This window comes from Ursus arctos, unplaced genomic scaffold (genome assembly GCF_023065955.2).
Source record: "Ursus arctos isolate Adak ecotype North America unplaced genomic scaffold, UrsArc2.0 scaffold_16, whole genome shotgun sequence".
Taxonomy (NCBI): Eukaryota; Metazoa; Chordata; class Mammalia; order Carnivora; family Ursidae; genus Ursus; species Ursus arctos.
Window position 1 is genome coordinate 28,842,822 of NW_026622830.1, and position 14,825 is coordinate 28,857,646.

Consider the following 14,825-nt stretch of genomic DNA (forward strand, 5'->3'; position numbering starts at 1 on the left):
ACTGACACAGTCAGCGACTCTTGATGTTGGGGTCATGAGTTTAAGCCCCATGATGGGATAGAGAGAAAGAAAGAAAGAAAGAAAGAAAGAAAGAAAGAAAGAAAGAAAGAAAGAAAAGAAAGAAAAGAAAGAAAAGAAAAAAGAAAGAAAAGAAAGAAAAGAAAGAAAAGAAAGAAAAGAAAGAAAGAAAGAAGAAAGAAAGAAAGAAAGAAAAGAAAGAAAAGAAAGAAAGAAGAAAGAAAGAAAGAAAGAAAGAAAGAAAGAAAGAAAGAAAGAAAGAAAGAAACGAACTATTGACCTAGAATCTTTACCAACTGAAAATATCTTTCAAAACCTGAGGGGTGGAACTTCTGAAATGGCTGTGAAGATTCTGGCAGATCCTCTCCCCAGAAAACAGTGATGAAACTGGTTTAATTGTTAAGACAACTATTTAAGGACTCTGGTAATGGACCAAAGTTGTACAATAAAATTGAGAAGCATTTATTTGAGAAATTCTACTGAAGCTTGGTGAGAACTGTGGAAATCTGGTGTTTCAGCCAGGGGCTAATCTCTTGACCTCCCTTCCAGTTCCATGGTGTACAAAAACCTTACAAGGGAGAGGGGCTGACTTTGTTTGAGGCAAAGCACAGAGAATTCTATAGGCAGGGATCTCAAAAAAAGATAGCAACCAAGCGGCAAACATTCAGGGAATGCCAACATACCGACTAGCTAGAGAGGTCAGCGCCGGCCACTGCAACTAGCCAGAATGCAACAGGAAAGTCAGGAGACTGAGACAACAGATGTCAGTTATTAATAGCAAGAAGGCTGTGTTTTAAGGCATCTTCCTGGTGCCATGTGCGCCAGGAGACATGTACAAGAATGCTCATGACAGGACCGTCTGCAATAGCAAAAAACTATAAGCCCCAAATGCCCATCAACAGTCCAAAGAATAAAAAGCACATTTCATACAAAGAAATCCCATGGAGCCATGAAAGTGAATGAACTATATAGCCATCCACAACAATCCGGATGAATCTTAGGAAAAGAATAGTGAGCAAAAAAAAGCAAGTCCCAGAACACACACAGTGTGATTATATCTGTGTTACACTCAAAACCAAGACATTGTTTAGGGATACAGGCATATGTGGTAAAACTCTAAAGCGGGCTCCTGAGGATTAGGGGCTGGGCAGCTTGCCTGACCAAGGTCAGCAGGGTGGGGAAGAGAAGGGCACATGAAGGACATAAATGAATAGGAAGCTGCATAGCAAGAAGTCCTGTGATAGGAGAAGTCACTAACTCGGGAAGAAAAAAGGTTCCGGTGCTGGAAGCATTTCAAAGTAAAGGAAGTACTATTCTTTTTTTTTTTTTTTTTTTTAAAGATTTTATTTATTTATTTGACAGAGATAGAGACAGCCAGCGAGAGAGGGAACACAAGCAGGGGGAGTGGGAGAGGAAGAAGCAGGCTCATAGCGGAGGAGCCTGATGTGGGGCTCGATCCCATAACGCCGGGATCACACCCTGAGCCGAAGGCAGACGCCTAACCGCTGTGCCACCCAGGCGCCCCAGGAAGTACTATTCTTATCTACATGTAGTTCGAAGGGCCAACCCTGGACTGAGAATCAGAAGACCTGGACTACCCTCCAGACCTACTGTGAACTTGCACTATAACCTCAGGAAAGTTTTCCCCTACGGGGCACGGACATGAAGCTCAATGAAGATAATGCATGCTGAAGAGCTTTTTAAATGCCCTAGGGAATGGGAACGTATGAATTTCAAGCTCATCATACTCAAGTAGAGACAGATTTACCAAGACACTAATGATACTTAAGCTTCACAACCCCTCACCTGCCCAAGTCCCCTTCCAAGGCCCTCAGAAGAGCCCTAACCATTTTGTGTTATTTTTCCTTGAAAGAGCCTTAAGCGGTATAAACTTTAAGCCCCACTTGACCTGAGCTCCAAAGTGGCAAAAAGCTTAACAGCCAGCCAGAAGAGATTCCTGTTTAAATTCTCTTTTCCTATTTAATTTTCCTGCTTCAGAAAACCACCTCCTATTTCAAACTACATTTCCTTCAGAAACTAAGAGTGTGCTCTCAAGAGTGTGACAAATAGGGCTCCAGAAATCCCTCGCTGTGCCCTTTGTGTAGAGACCTCAAGAAACACTGAATCTTGCTGGATAACTCAATACAGCGTGAGATTACTTTTCTAACAAGGCCCTTTGCTAAGAAGGTGCAAACTAATTTTGGCAAATATCCTTGCTAAATATTATAATTGGCTCAACTAGGACAGAACACAACCACCTCTGTGTTGCCTCTACAACCTTCTTTTTTTTTTTTTTTTTTTTTTAAGATTTTATTTATTTATTTGACAGAGAGAGAGAGACAGCCAGCGAGAGAGGGAACACAAGCAGGGGGAGTGGGAGAGGAAGAAGCAGGCTGCCAGCAGAGGAGCCTGATGCGGGGCTCGATCCCAGAACGCCAGGATCATGCCCCGAGCCCAAGGCAGACGCTTAACGACTGAGCCACCCAGGCGCCCCTACAACCTGCTTCTGAAACACTATGCTCTTGCCCCGAGGCTAGTAGCACTGTCACATACTCCCTGCCTTCAACAGGTGTTCCTGACTCTGCTCTTCTCTACCTGGATCTGGAGAGGCACAAATGCAGGCAGGGGCTGTAGCACAGGCGCGATACCGAATGCTACTATTTACTACCCGGCATTTTGTGGAGCCCTAAATCTCCCTGTGCTTTGTCTCCTCCCTGAATGGAGGAGCAGAAGCTGAACCAGTGATCTGAGAACAGGGAGAGGAATCTTCCACTGGACAGAATATTTTCTTTTCTTTTCTTTTTTTTTTAAAAGATTTGACAGAGAGAGAGAGAACAAGCACAAGTAGGGGGAGCAGCAGGCAGAGCGAGAGGGAGAAGCAGACTCCCCGCTGAGCAGGCAGCCTGATGCAGGGCTCGATCCCAGGATCCTGAGATCATGACCTGAGCCGAAGGCAGACGCTTAACGACTGAGCCACCCAGGCGCCCCTGGACAGAATATTTTCAAGAAGAACAAATTATCCAGAAAGGGGATTTGCTCAGTAGAGGCTGAGAAATCTGTGGAGTAAGCCAGAACTCTTCCTCCACAAAATGGCTATATCAACCAGGGAAAGAATAGGACTCCTAAGAAAATGTTATTTTGAGGAAACCAAAAAGGAGCATGGAATGAATCCCCATGAAATCCACGCAAAACCAACAAGGTTTTTGAGAATCTTAGGTCAGCAGAAATACTGCCAGCTTGGACTGAAAGGGACAGAGAGAGTATGAAATCAAAGGAGATTACTGGACCCCCAAATGGTATTGGCAGGAAGAAGGCTGATAAAACTCACCTACAAAGTGCTAACCTTGTGAAAAAGGAAGGATGACCTAGGTGTAGCCACAAGCTTAGAGGGGAAAACCAAGAGTTTAGAGGGTGAAACCAAGAGCCCAGGTGGCAGAGATAAAAGAGTCATGGTGGACTATTCCCAGGCCTTCAAACTAATCCGGACCCTGGAGTTTGCCCAGCTGGATTTCAAAGCTACCTCAGGCTGATGACTCCTTTTTATTTTCCATTTCCACCCACCTTTCTGAACCTGAATGTCTGTAACAGTCATCCCATGCCAGGGCCACCTTGGGTGCTGGGAAGGCAGGGCAGAGAACTTGTCTCGTTAGTTTCACAGGGCCACACCTAGAGAAGCCTTGTGTTCAGGAGTTGTACTTCATGGATTAAAAGCCAGAGCCTTACCTACATCTGATTTAGATGATCCTGACGATGAGATTTCGGATTTTTGAGCTAGTGAGATTTAGGACTTTAAACTGTTACCATAATGAGATGGGGCCCTTGGGAAGGGGTGATTGTATTTTGCATGTGGGAGGGACGTGAATGGGAGGCCAGAGGGTAGACTGTGGTAGGAAGAAATTTAAGATAGCTCCCATGACCTTCATCTTCTGATGGTACTCCTGTGTTCATGTAATGCTATATGGCAAAAGGGACATTATTTGAGTGGGCTTCCTCTAATCACAAACAGCTCTTTATAAGCAGAGTTTTCTCTGGCTGGTATAGAAAAGGAATTTATACAGATCTGAAGGGTAAGAGAGATTCAACAGCACAAGGGAGGTTTTCATTGCTGAGATGGGAGAAAGCTGTCACAGGGCAGAGACCTCTGGGAGAAGGAGCTAAGTATGGTCCTGGCTGACAGCTAGCAATAAGATGGGGACCTCAGTCCTACAATCCAACAGAACTGAATTCTGCTGATAATCTAGATGCGTTTGGGAGTGAAGTCTTCCCCAGAGTCTCCAGATAAGAGCCTAGTCTGACTGATGCCTTAACTTCAGAGAACCTAACACGAATCCAGCCAAGTCTACCTGGACTTCTGACCTACAGACCTGTGAAATAGTAAATGCGTGTTTTAAGCTACTAAATTTGTGGTAATTTGTTATACAGCAACAGAAAATGAATCCAGACTTGTTTAGGTCCACAAATTCTATTTCTGGATGTGCTGCCTCTCGAGCCTATTTTGAGAACAATCCTCAGGCGGCAAGAAGAGGACCAGACTGTGGTTCTGGGGTCATCCCTTCCTAGCACAAGTTTCCTCATCTGCAAAATGGGTGGATAAAAGGAGAAAAGCTACTAGAAAACAAACACTTCTACAGCAACAAGTCTTTTCAAATATCAGATGTATTACTAATCCCAACACGCATGCCAATACCTGCAAAGAGGGACCCAGACACAGTCAAGAACAAAAAAGTAATAGCTGGCTCACCTTCCTCAGGCCAAGAATGTGGATTGCTGGAATAAAGATATGCTCCTTCTCCTCCTGTTAGAAAAGTACCCAGGAAACAGGCATCGCCCTTTAAAAACAATCACAAAGAGCAGACGATTTGTAGCGTAAACTTTCACAGAATCAAAAGTCCTGCCCATTTGTGTGTCTACACAAGCTGCTTAGTCAGCCTCACAAAGACCCAGCTTCTTCCATGTGTCTGGCATTGCCTGGCTCTCTGTCACGTTACTGGCATTTATAACTTGTAAAGTCCTCTCCGAGCCCAGACACCAAAGCCTGTTCTGCTTGTTCATGCTCCAGTGGATTTCTAGCAACTGGAGGCAGCTCTCCTTGGTCTAAAGCCTTGACCTCTCAGTTCTATATGTCTAGGCCAACCTGAGATCTGCTTTTAATAGTACCGGGAGATTTAAAAAAAACACACCAGAAGGCCAAAATGGCAGAATGAATCCCTCCGTGTACCCCATCAAATGGTTATTTCTACAGCTTTGCTGGGAGGGGAAGAATGCAAACAGGAATTGAGACAAAGAGGAAGATATTCTTCAGATTAGCCCTAAAATGAAATATTCTAGATTATCTTCATGAACAGTTTACATTTCACTTTGATACAATGTTAACATCGAGGATAAGAAGGCTGCTTACCTTCACTGCTTGCTGGGTTTTCTCAGACAATTTTACTTCATTATCTTCTACCTGTATCCAAAAAAAGTGCAAGTTTTCAGTTTCCTACTTCAAGGGCAAAACTCTCCTAGGTCTCCCCCATGTTCAATACTTCCAGGAGACTGACTGGGCAGTCCCTCTACCAAATCCTGTGCTCTCAGGCCCTGATGGCTGGCAGAGCTGGCTGGCTACTGATCATCAAGGCTCAGAGCCCAAGGCCATGGTGGGCTCTCTCTCCCTGGGACCTGAGGTCCAGCTAAATGAGCCTACAAGATGTGGAAATGATGTATTAGTCTCCCCTTATATTTCACTTCAGAGAAAAACAACTATTTGTAAGGATAAAGGAAGAGAACATATTAAAATATTTTGAATGTGTTCTCATTTATATGTATTCATGTTAGAGGATGATTCTTGTTCTTCCCTATTCACATCAGAATTGTAGAAACAGAATATAAAGATTTTAAAAATAGGTACTTAGACCATTACTAGACTCACTGCTGTCATACTCTCTGTGTCCCAAGGCACCAGAGTTTTAGACCAACTTCCACTGATGAAGATGGGACCCATCTACATGTAGAGAGACTCTGCTGTAAAAACTCAGCAGCAACCATTCTGACCAGAGAAGGGAGCCACATGATCTACTCCTCACTATCTGTGTGACTTTGGACAGGCTGGTCAATTTCTAAGCCTTAGTGTCCTCATCTGTAAAATGAAGCTTTAATTTCTCCCTTTCATAATTTAACAGGGACCCAAATCACTTAGTTTATTTCTTTTGGCACTTTCCCAAGGTAAGGAGAGAGTTAAAGAAACTAGATTCATTTGTATAAAGAAAAAGAGCTGAGATAAAAACTTCCATTCCTGAACAGTAGCTAGTTTAGGATTTGACATCCCACCAGGGACCCAATGAAGAGGCTCTTCCTCAATGTTCTCCCCGATTTCTCCACATTTAAGTCCACTTCCACCGGATGAATGACACTAACCAGCCAGGAGCAGAATCTGGGTATGGCGGCTGTCAGGACTATGAAGCTGGTTTCTGTGGTAACAGTGCCATCTGCAGGAAGACCACAGACATGCCAGTTACTGCCCACTACCTGAGCCCACCCTGTAGGACCCAAAACTAACACCTCTCCCTTTCTCAGGATTGAGGGCTCCTCTTATTAGTATACAAAATCTTGTGCCCTGAGAAACTGAAAACTTCCTCATCTGGGGACAGGGAGACTAGTGAGGGGAGGGAGGAAGGTTTCCCCATGTGATTAACTCTATTAATTTTTTTACAACAAAGAGAAACACACATTTAAATGGAGAGTCCTGGGAATTAGTCCTTTTTATCTATATTTTTAATTTTTATCAAGGTAGTGCAAGAGTTAAAAAAAGGATCTAGGGGCGCCTGGGTGGCTCAGTCGTTAAGCGTCTGCCTTCGGCCTAGGGCGTGATCCCAGGGTCCTGGGATCGAGCCCTGCATCGGGCTCCCTGCTCCACTGGGAAGCCTGCTTCTTCCTCTCCCACTCCCCCTGCTTGTGTTCCCTCTCTCGCTGGCTGTCTCTCTCTGTCAAATAAATAAATAAAATCTTAAAAAAAAAAAAAAAGGATCTAATTATTATTTCAAATTGCTTCTTCCTGACTACCAGTAAGGCTTCACATATTCTCATATATATATATGTGTGTGTGTGTGTGAAGATAATATTGTAATTAACATATATTATATACAATTATAAAATAATGCAGAATTATTATATATTATGATTTATATATACATAAGAACTATGAAATTATATCTAAACTTATTTTGCCAAAACAAAAAAAACCTCAAGTTTTGCTTTCTAAAGACTTTATAAACACTTACCCTTTTCTTTAACCAAGATCTGAGACGTCAAAAAGGATTCTGAGAAGACCACAGACCCTAAGCATCCCCTTCCTCCCAGTAAGTCAGGAATGTCATATACAGTCATACAAGCCTGCATCAAATGAGAAAACAGAGTTAGGCCAGTTGTCAGTCTTAAACTTCGAAAGACTGTTAAGAAACAGACCACAAGATACTGCTCGAAGGCATATTTTCACAGAATACTCCAGAATTTCTAAGGAAAACTCGAGTTATTCTGAACTACATCTCAGGGCCAGGAGTGGACTTCAGTATCATCCACGCTCCCCTGCAACTGCTTCTGCATCAGAGACACCCTTGGGCCACAGGAGTATTTTATGTTTCTATAAATTCCCTCAAATTGCTTATCTTTCCTAAAAAACAGTCTTCCTTCTTAATTGTGATGAGGCCCTGGCCTCTCAGAGATGGAGGTGTTTAATTCTTAAATCTTAATCTCAGGCAGTAGCCACAGAACAGACTCAAGGTGTAATCTGTGCCCATATATATTGCAACCAGAATCTTGGCTGGATAGCTACCATCCTCTCATGCATCGCTTGCCAATTTTCTGCACATTAGGATGCACTGGGCTAAATGGAGAACTTGGCTTGTGACCAGGAGTAACTGGTCTAGAAACTCTGCTCCCCCGGGCCATGTCAGCCAGCCCACCTGGGGACCAATATTTCTGCATCTCTGAACCATGCCCCCGTCCCATCAGGGTGCCCCCAGCAAATGGGTTGGAAAGTTCTGCTCTGACTACCCACTTCACTGGAGACTTGGGCCCCGGTTTTTGTTGTTTTATTTATTTTCACAGACCCCTGTTAAGGGCATCAACTCAGGCCCTGGAACACAGAGAATCCACTGAAAATTCATTGGTCTGTGTTGAGGCAGGCTTGTCCTCAGTTCACATTTCCACATGAGGTCAGAGGAGTCTCACTCTCTTGGAGGAAGCCTTCCTAACTTTAGGAAGAAGTGTCTCCCCCAGCCCCCAGATAAGACTCTGGACCCTGGGAAGCTGAGGCATGGGATATGATGTGGGCCTGGTACAGCTGCCTGGGCACCATCAAAATCACAGGGTCACCACAGCTGCAGCTGGAACACTCCTGAGATTAGACCAGTTTCCTCAGGGAAAGACTGCCCAACACTCCCACCTACTCCTTTCTCACCCCTTTTAGATGTCCCTCTATAGGCCACTCCCTGCCAGCTGACTGGTAACAGCTCTGCTTACCGTCTTCACGAAGTATAAGCTATCTTCACTGTCCAGAGGCACAATCCTAGAAGAGGAAGAGACAGGAGGAACATATATTACATTTACAATGTTCTCTTTTCTCAACTTGGCAGCAACCCACAGACCCAGATTTCTTTTAGGGCGTTTCAAAACACTGGGTTACATGTATGCAGAATTAGTATGTAGGCCACTGGAAGAAATTAGGTCCACCCCCTACTCCCATGCCTGTCTTTCAGTGGGAAGCACTCAGGGTATAAGGTCTCAGCTAAGCATAGCTAGTCCCAGGCCCAATCCTGGCATAATGCCATTGCCAGGTGTAGAACTCTAAGAAGACCACCCACATCAGCAGTTACAAGATAGCCTCTCTTCTCTTTTTGTTCCTAAAACTTGCCCCAAATGAGCATGCACCACAAACATACACTTACCTTCCCTGATTATTCACAGCATGGATATGAAAAGCCATCTTGGAGCTGGAGACCCAAAACAAAATAAAAAGTCAGTCTGTTCTCGCTAATCACACCGTTGGCCACTCCCCAGACACCTGCTGCCGCAGGGCACCTGTGCTAGGTCCTCATGGCACATTTGCCAAGTGTGGGGCCAGCGTCTGACTCCAGTCACAGCTCTGCCTCTGTGCAGATTCTCAGGGCTGGCTTGATTCTTGGACAGAGCAGGAGAGAACCATAGAACTGTTGTCTAGGTAGACTGGGAAGACCCTCTACTGGCTCACGGTCTCCTGCCCCACAGCTGTGACATACTGTCCTGATCCTCCTCTTCTTTACCACCTTTGGGTCAAGCTGCCATCCCTGCTCAGAGCCCAAGCAGAGGCCAAGTCCTGTGTTCCTCTCAGGAGATGATTTGCTAATCTGAGGTAGTGTCAGGGGCTCCAGATAGACGGCTAGCCCTGGGAGATGCTCCTCCCATTGACAGGTATTCTTTTCTGGTTCCTTCCTCCAGCTAGGGAGGTATGCCCAGGCCTAAAAGGCTTTGGGTTGGAAAGGTGCCCTATCCTGGAAAGGCTGGGTGGCCTACCCTGGAAAGGCTGAGTGGCCTACACAAAGCCCCGAGGAAAGGAGGAAGGGAATGACTATGCCAGCCATGTCGATGGTGACACAGAAGGCCCCAATGCGACAGCAGCTAACATTTACATGCTAAGTCACTCTGCATGGTGGAAAGACAAAGAAACAGATGTACAGAGCTCCTTGTCTTGCCCAAAGTCACACAGCTGGAAAGCAAAGGAGCTTCTTCAAACTCAGGTCTGCCAGGAATAGATAGCCTAGGCCAGCGCAAGGCCTTAAGGAAACAAACTTCTTCTATCCCTCTCCTCTCATGGCCAGAGCTACAAGATCTAGAAGACACAGAGGAAAGAGGCCTAAAGTCTTGCACCAAAAAAATCTGGCTCTCACCTCCACTTCTGGAGCTGCAGCAATAGAATTCTTGTTATGTCAACTGACTGACTTCCCTTTCTCAATGTTCTTTCTTACTACCCAGCACTGTAGATGTAAGAAAATGTGGGGCATGGAGCTGATGCACCACAGGGCACATCCCATACGTGTTCTAAAAAAAATTCCCTAACGTCGGTGGTGTCTTTTGCAAAAAAGTGCACCTAGTGGTCCTCATACAGGCCAGGTGGAAGGTTAGGTGGACTGGGTTTGTGAAAGTTTAGCTATGGACACACACCACATAGAGAGCCCCTGTGATGTGCCAGGAGATATATGATGGTGGGACTGCCAGCAAGCCCAGTTCCCAGAGTGTCTAGCCCCTGAGACGAGGCCAGACTCAGGGTGTCTACTACCTGAGAGGCATCGGAGGCCCAGGGCCAGGCTCTCCTGAAAAGAAACTGTCTCTACGTGCCCAGGGGCCCTGATCCTAACAAACTTCACCCATCATGTCCCCAGTTTCACCTTTCTAACCTCTGAACCTGGGTCCTTCAGGTCTCTGATGCTTCTGCCATTGATCTGCCTCCCACTCTGGCATCGGGAAATGTGCCTGACTCTTTTTCATACAGTTCCTCCATCTTTGGCTCCTTGGCCTCTCAAAGCCCTGATCACGAATGTTTCTCTTTCAGATATCCCCTTATTTTACCGGAACATTTCTCAGAGGGAAGACAGAATATCAAACACAAGACAGAAAAGGGTCTTTATAAAAAAAAACATTAAAAATAATTCCTTATAGAAAATAGCAGCTGTTGCTTACCGTAGGGCTGCCTTAAACTGCATCAACTCAAAGGAGTCTAACCCAGATCCCAGGGTCTGCTCTGCTACCTCCTTTGCCTGTAAGAACAATGACAGAACAGAGACAATTAGCTTTCACAGCAGGAAAGAGTACACATCACTGATAGGAAGTACCCTTCTAACATTTGGCCAGGAGAACACTGTGCCCCTCCCCTCTACATGACTGCTTTGTATACATCAACAGATCAAAGTGAAAACATTATGTGAAGGGAAACAGTTGCCTGCTTTCTTTGTGCTGGGTTCACAGGAAGCACTTCATTCAGGCAGGTGGGCACTGGAACCTGATCTGCCAGGCACTGTAACCAGCCAGGATGATGCCATTGTGAGGTGTGGAAAAGCATTTCCTCCTCCCCTCTCCCTCGGCCCTTGGGGAAGGACTATTGCCCTTGGAGTTTCTGCCAGATGCTACGATATTCAAATATCTAGATTTACAAAAGATCAGTTAAAAAAAAAAAGTGTGAGAACTGATATTGCATAAGCCTTCAGCTAAAGGGCTGAGAAATCCCAAATCGTACCAGGGATTCAAGTTCAGTGAGGAGGGGAAATGGCAGGGAGCTGGTGACTACAGCTACAGTCTCTCTGGTATCTACATCATACACAACCTTTCCAATGTCAAATGGCTTCCTTCAGGAAAGGTCCTATTGGCATTGGGAGGCATCAAGCCGACTCTTCTCATCTCCTTACTGGGTCAGATATAGGAATCCAACTCAGCAGGACAGGTTAACCGCAAAACAGCAAGGAAGAGAACGGTCAGAGAACGAGAATACATGTGCTTGTCTAGGACAGGCAAGTCAGACTTTCTAATTTTTAGTTGTTTTTTTTAAACACTGAATTATAGGAAATCACATTATGTAGCTCAAGACAAACTTACCTAACTTTATTAAATTCACAGTAGAAAAATCTATATTTTTATTTTTTAACTTTTAAAAAGCTTTTTAAAAAGCTAGTTAAATAAATAAATAAATAAATAAATAAATAAACAAACATTTTTAAAAGCCAGTAAGTACAACAATACGCTACAGAATGATTTTTCTTTAACACAACCAGATACCTACAAAGAAGTGCTGATTAGCGGTCATTCCTAGGACAGGGGCACTTCGGTCACAGGCGGCAGAAGCTCAGCACTCTCCAGGCACCTCTTCGGTGCCAGCTCCACTGAGGCCCAAGCTCACACAAAACTGACTACTACCACAAGTCCAAAGCCAAAACAGATGGATAGGAAGGTTTACATTGAAATTACTACTAAGGAAGAGAAAAGTGGTATTTAAATTACCTTTGTTAGACTGGAAGTTTTAGCATAACATGCAATGCCAGACAAAACAGCCTCTATAACAGCAGCATACACCTGGGACAAGAGCCTACTTTAGAACAAAAAATATGGGTTAACTACAGCATCACAAAGTTTCAACAAAAGCTGCATGCATATAAATGATACTCCCTAAGGAACTGCTTTTTAAAAAGAATGAGAAAAGTGTAAAAACAGAACTCATTAATTTCTAAACCTTTTATAAAGATTGATTTATTATTTCAGAGAGAGAGAAAGTGTGTGTGTGCATGGGGGAGTTTCGGGAGGGGCAAAGACAGAGAGAATCTCAAGCGGACTCCCTGCTAAGCGTGGAGCCTGACTCAGGGCTTGATCCCAGGACCTGAGATCATGATCTGAGCCGAAATCAATAGCTGGATGCTTAACCAACTGAGCCACCCAGGCATCCCTGATCTCTAAACCTTTTAAAAGCCATGTGGCCCACCTGATTTATACTTTGCTCTTTTCTTTTTAAGTTTTATAGAGCTTTTTTTTTTTTTTTTTAAGATTTATGTATTCATTTTAGAGGGAGAGCGAGACTGTGAGTAGGAGGAGGGGCAGAGGGAGAATACCAAGCTGACTCCATGCTGAGCACAGAGCCCAATGCGGGGCTCAATCTCATGACCTTGAGATCATGACCTGAGCTGAAACCAAGACTGAGACGTTTAACCAACTGTGCTACCCAGGTGTCCCTATCCTTTGCTCTTATTAAACCATGATAAGAAAAGCCGGCTCTGCTCAGAAGACCAACCCTCCCTGTTTGTGATTCAACAGAAGAGAACTCCGCAGGCTCCCTAGCCCCTCTATGTCAGGAGCCTGAATCCCTTCAGTGTCATGGTACAGACTTTCTGCTTTTTTGGGACCAACCGCACCACACCTTCATGTCATCTCCTCCCAGGGCTACTAAGGGCTGGCTGTAACTGGAACCTCAGGGTGGGAGACCTCAGGAGCAAAAAAGATTACCTCGGAGGAGAAGATGAGCTCCACTTAAACTTAAATTACCAGCTGCACACCACTTTCCAAGCAGCTTACCTGATCGAGAGAATAAAGCGTGCTTCTGAGGGCAAACATTCCCTTCCTAAAGCTCCCTGCCCCCCACTCCCCAATCTTGCCCTTTTTCTTAGACTTCTCACTTCCCCAAGTGATTATAAGAAGGTTTCTTCCTTCACCAAACTGGGACTGTTATGAAGGTCCCTAGAAAATCCAAAATCTAAGACTAGTTCCCCTTAAGCAGAAATTTTCAATCTCTGCATTTTGGGCCAGATAATTCTTTGTCATGGGGTCTGTCCTGTTCTCTACAGGATGTTTGGCAACACCCCTGGCCTCTATCCCTTAGAGGCCAGTATTACCCCTAGTTGGGATAACAAAAATGTCTGCAGACATTGTCAAAGGTCCCTGGGGGTGGGGCTGGAGGAAGAGGAGCAGTAAAACTGCCCTTGGTTGAGAATCACTACTTTAGGGATCTGGGATCTTATCAGGATAATTATAGAGAGAAGGCATTCATCCACAAGGCCCTGAAAGGCAGGGAAGGTCCCTGGCAAGAAACTGATAAAGACTTGCCTAAGAATAGGTCTATTTTTATACCTGAAAATCTTGTAACAAGTAAAGGAAGGTGACTGGAGTTGGAAAGCAGGAAGGAACCCAGAAATGATCTGGTCTAACTCTCTCGTCTTACAGAAGAAGCAAACAGGGCCTCTGGAGGTGGAATAAATTGTTCAAGGCACAGAAGATGAATGGCAGACTTGAATTCAGGTGTTCCATCAGCCTGGTACTTTTCTACTGTGCCATGTCACACCGTCAATTCCTTCAATTTTCTCCCTGGCTCCCACACCACACCTCTACATTTTAGGTAAGAGATTTGGGTAGAAGAAAAAAAGACAGAAAAAGTATACATAACAAAATGACAGCTCCGAGGATCAACATATCCTGAAGATTGCCGGCCAGGACACGACAGAGGGGTATGTCTTGGTAGGTAGGGGTCTGGTAGGGACACTGACAATGAGTGTGGCCACTTCCAGGTAAGACCAGAATCCTCCACACCTTGACACCAACACCAAAGACATATAAAGATGCCCTTCCTCCTTTCCCCACCCAGCTTGACTCAGACATCACTCAGTACCAACAATGTTTTGGCCTCCCCACTGCTTGGCCTTCTCTGATACAAACCCTCAGACAAGAGCTGAATGCAAAGCCACCTGGCTATGGACTCATAAAATGGCCTGAATGGGAGGCCTGAGACTCATGCCTGGATGGTGCTGTTGTTGCCTTCACCAGGACTCTATAAGGCCCAAGTTCCACCAGCTCTGTGATTCAGCAAGTCTCTGGATGTAGGCCCAAGCACTAGTCAATACTAGTCCCTGAAGCAGGGCACCAATGAATTTGGTTTAGGAGAAGTTCCTAAGGGTCCAGAATGAAGACCCAGTGGCTAAGCACAGCTGGGACAGAAGTACCAGCAGGTATAGGGGCGCCTGGGTGGCTCAGTTGGTTAAGCATTCGACTTTTAATTTCAGCTCAGGTCATGATCTCAGGGTCATGAGATCGAGCCCCACATCGGGCTCCATGATGGGTATGGAGCCTGCTTAAGATTCTCTCTCTCCCTTTCCCTCTGCCCCTCTCCACACTGCTCATGTGTGTACGTGCTCTCACTTAAAAAAAAAAAGCAAAAAAACAAAAGTAATACCAGCAGGTCCAAAGCAAGACTATATATACCCATACTCATATGAGAATCTGGCTGACTTGTTGCTAAATGGCAGAAAACTCACACACTAAAAAAC

General features: G+C 44.8%; 1 protein-coding gene across 3 annotated transcripts in view; it reads right to left on the reverse strand.

The window, feature by feature from the left end:
* The window catches only part of DNAAF9 (dynein axonemal assembly factor 9), a 166,574-nt gene that overhangs the window by 54,857 nt on the left and 96,892 nt on the right, over positions 1–14,825 (reverse strand). For all 3 annotated transcript variants that reach the window (XM_048222196.2, XM_057312636.1, XM_026503087.4), the window contains 8 exons: positions 12,022–12,109; positions 10,711–10,787; positions 8,943–8,987; positions 8,518–8,563; positions 7,278–7,389; positions 6,415–6,485; positions 5,417–5,467; positions 4,760–4,847 (listed from right to left, as the gene is read on the reverse strand). In XM_048222196.2, coding sequence (XP_048078153.1) covers positions 4,760–4,847; positions 5,417–5,467; positions 6,415–6,485; positions 7,278–7,389; positions 8,518–8,563; positions 8,943–8,987; positions 10,711–10,787; positions 12,022–12,109 — 578 coding nt within the window. The remainder of the gene's footprint in view (positions 1–4,759; positions 4,848–5,416; positions 5,468–6,414; positions 6,486–7,277; positions 7,390–8,517; positions 8,564–8,942; positions 8,988–10,710; positions 10,788–12,021; positions 12,110–14,825) is intronic.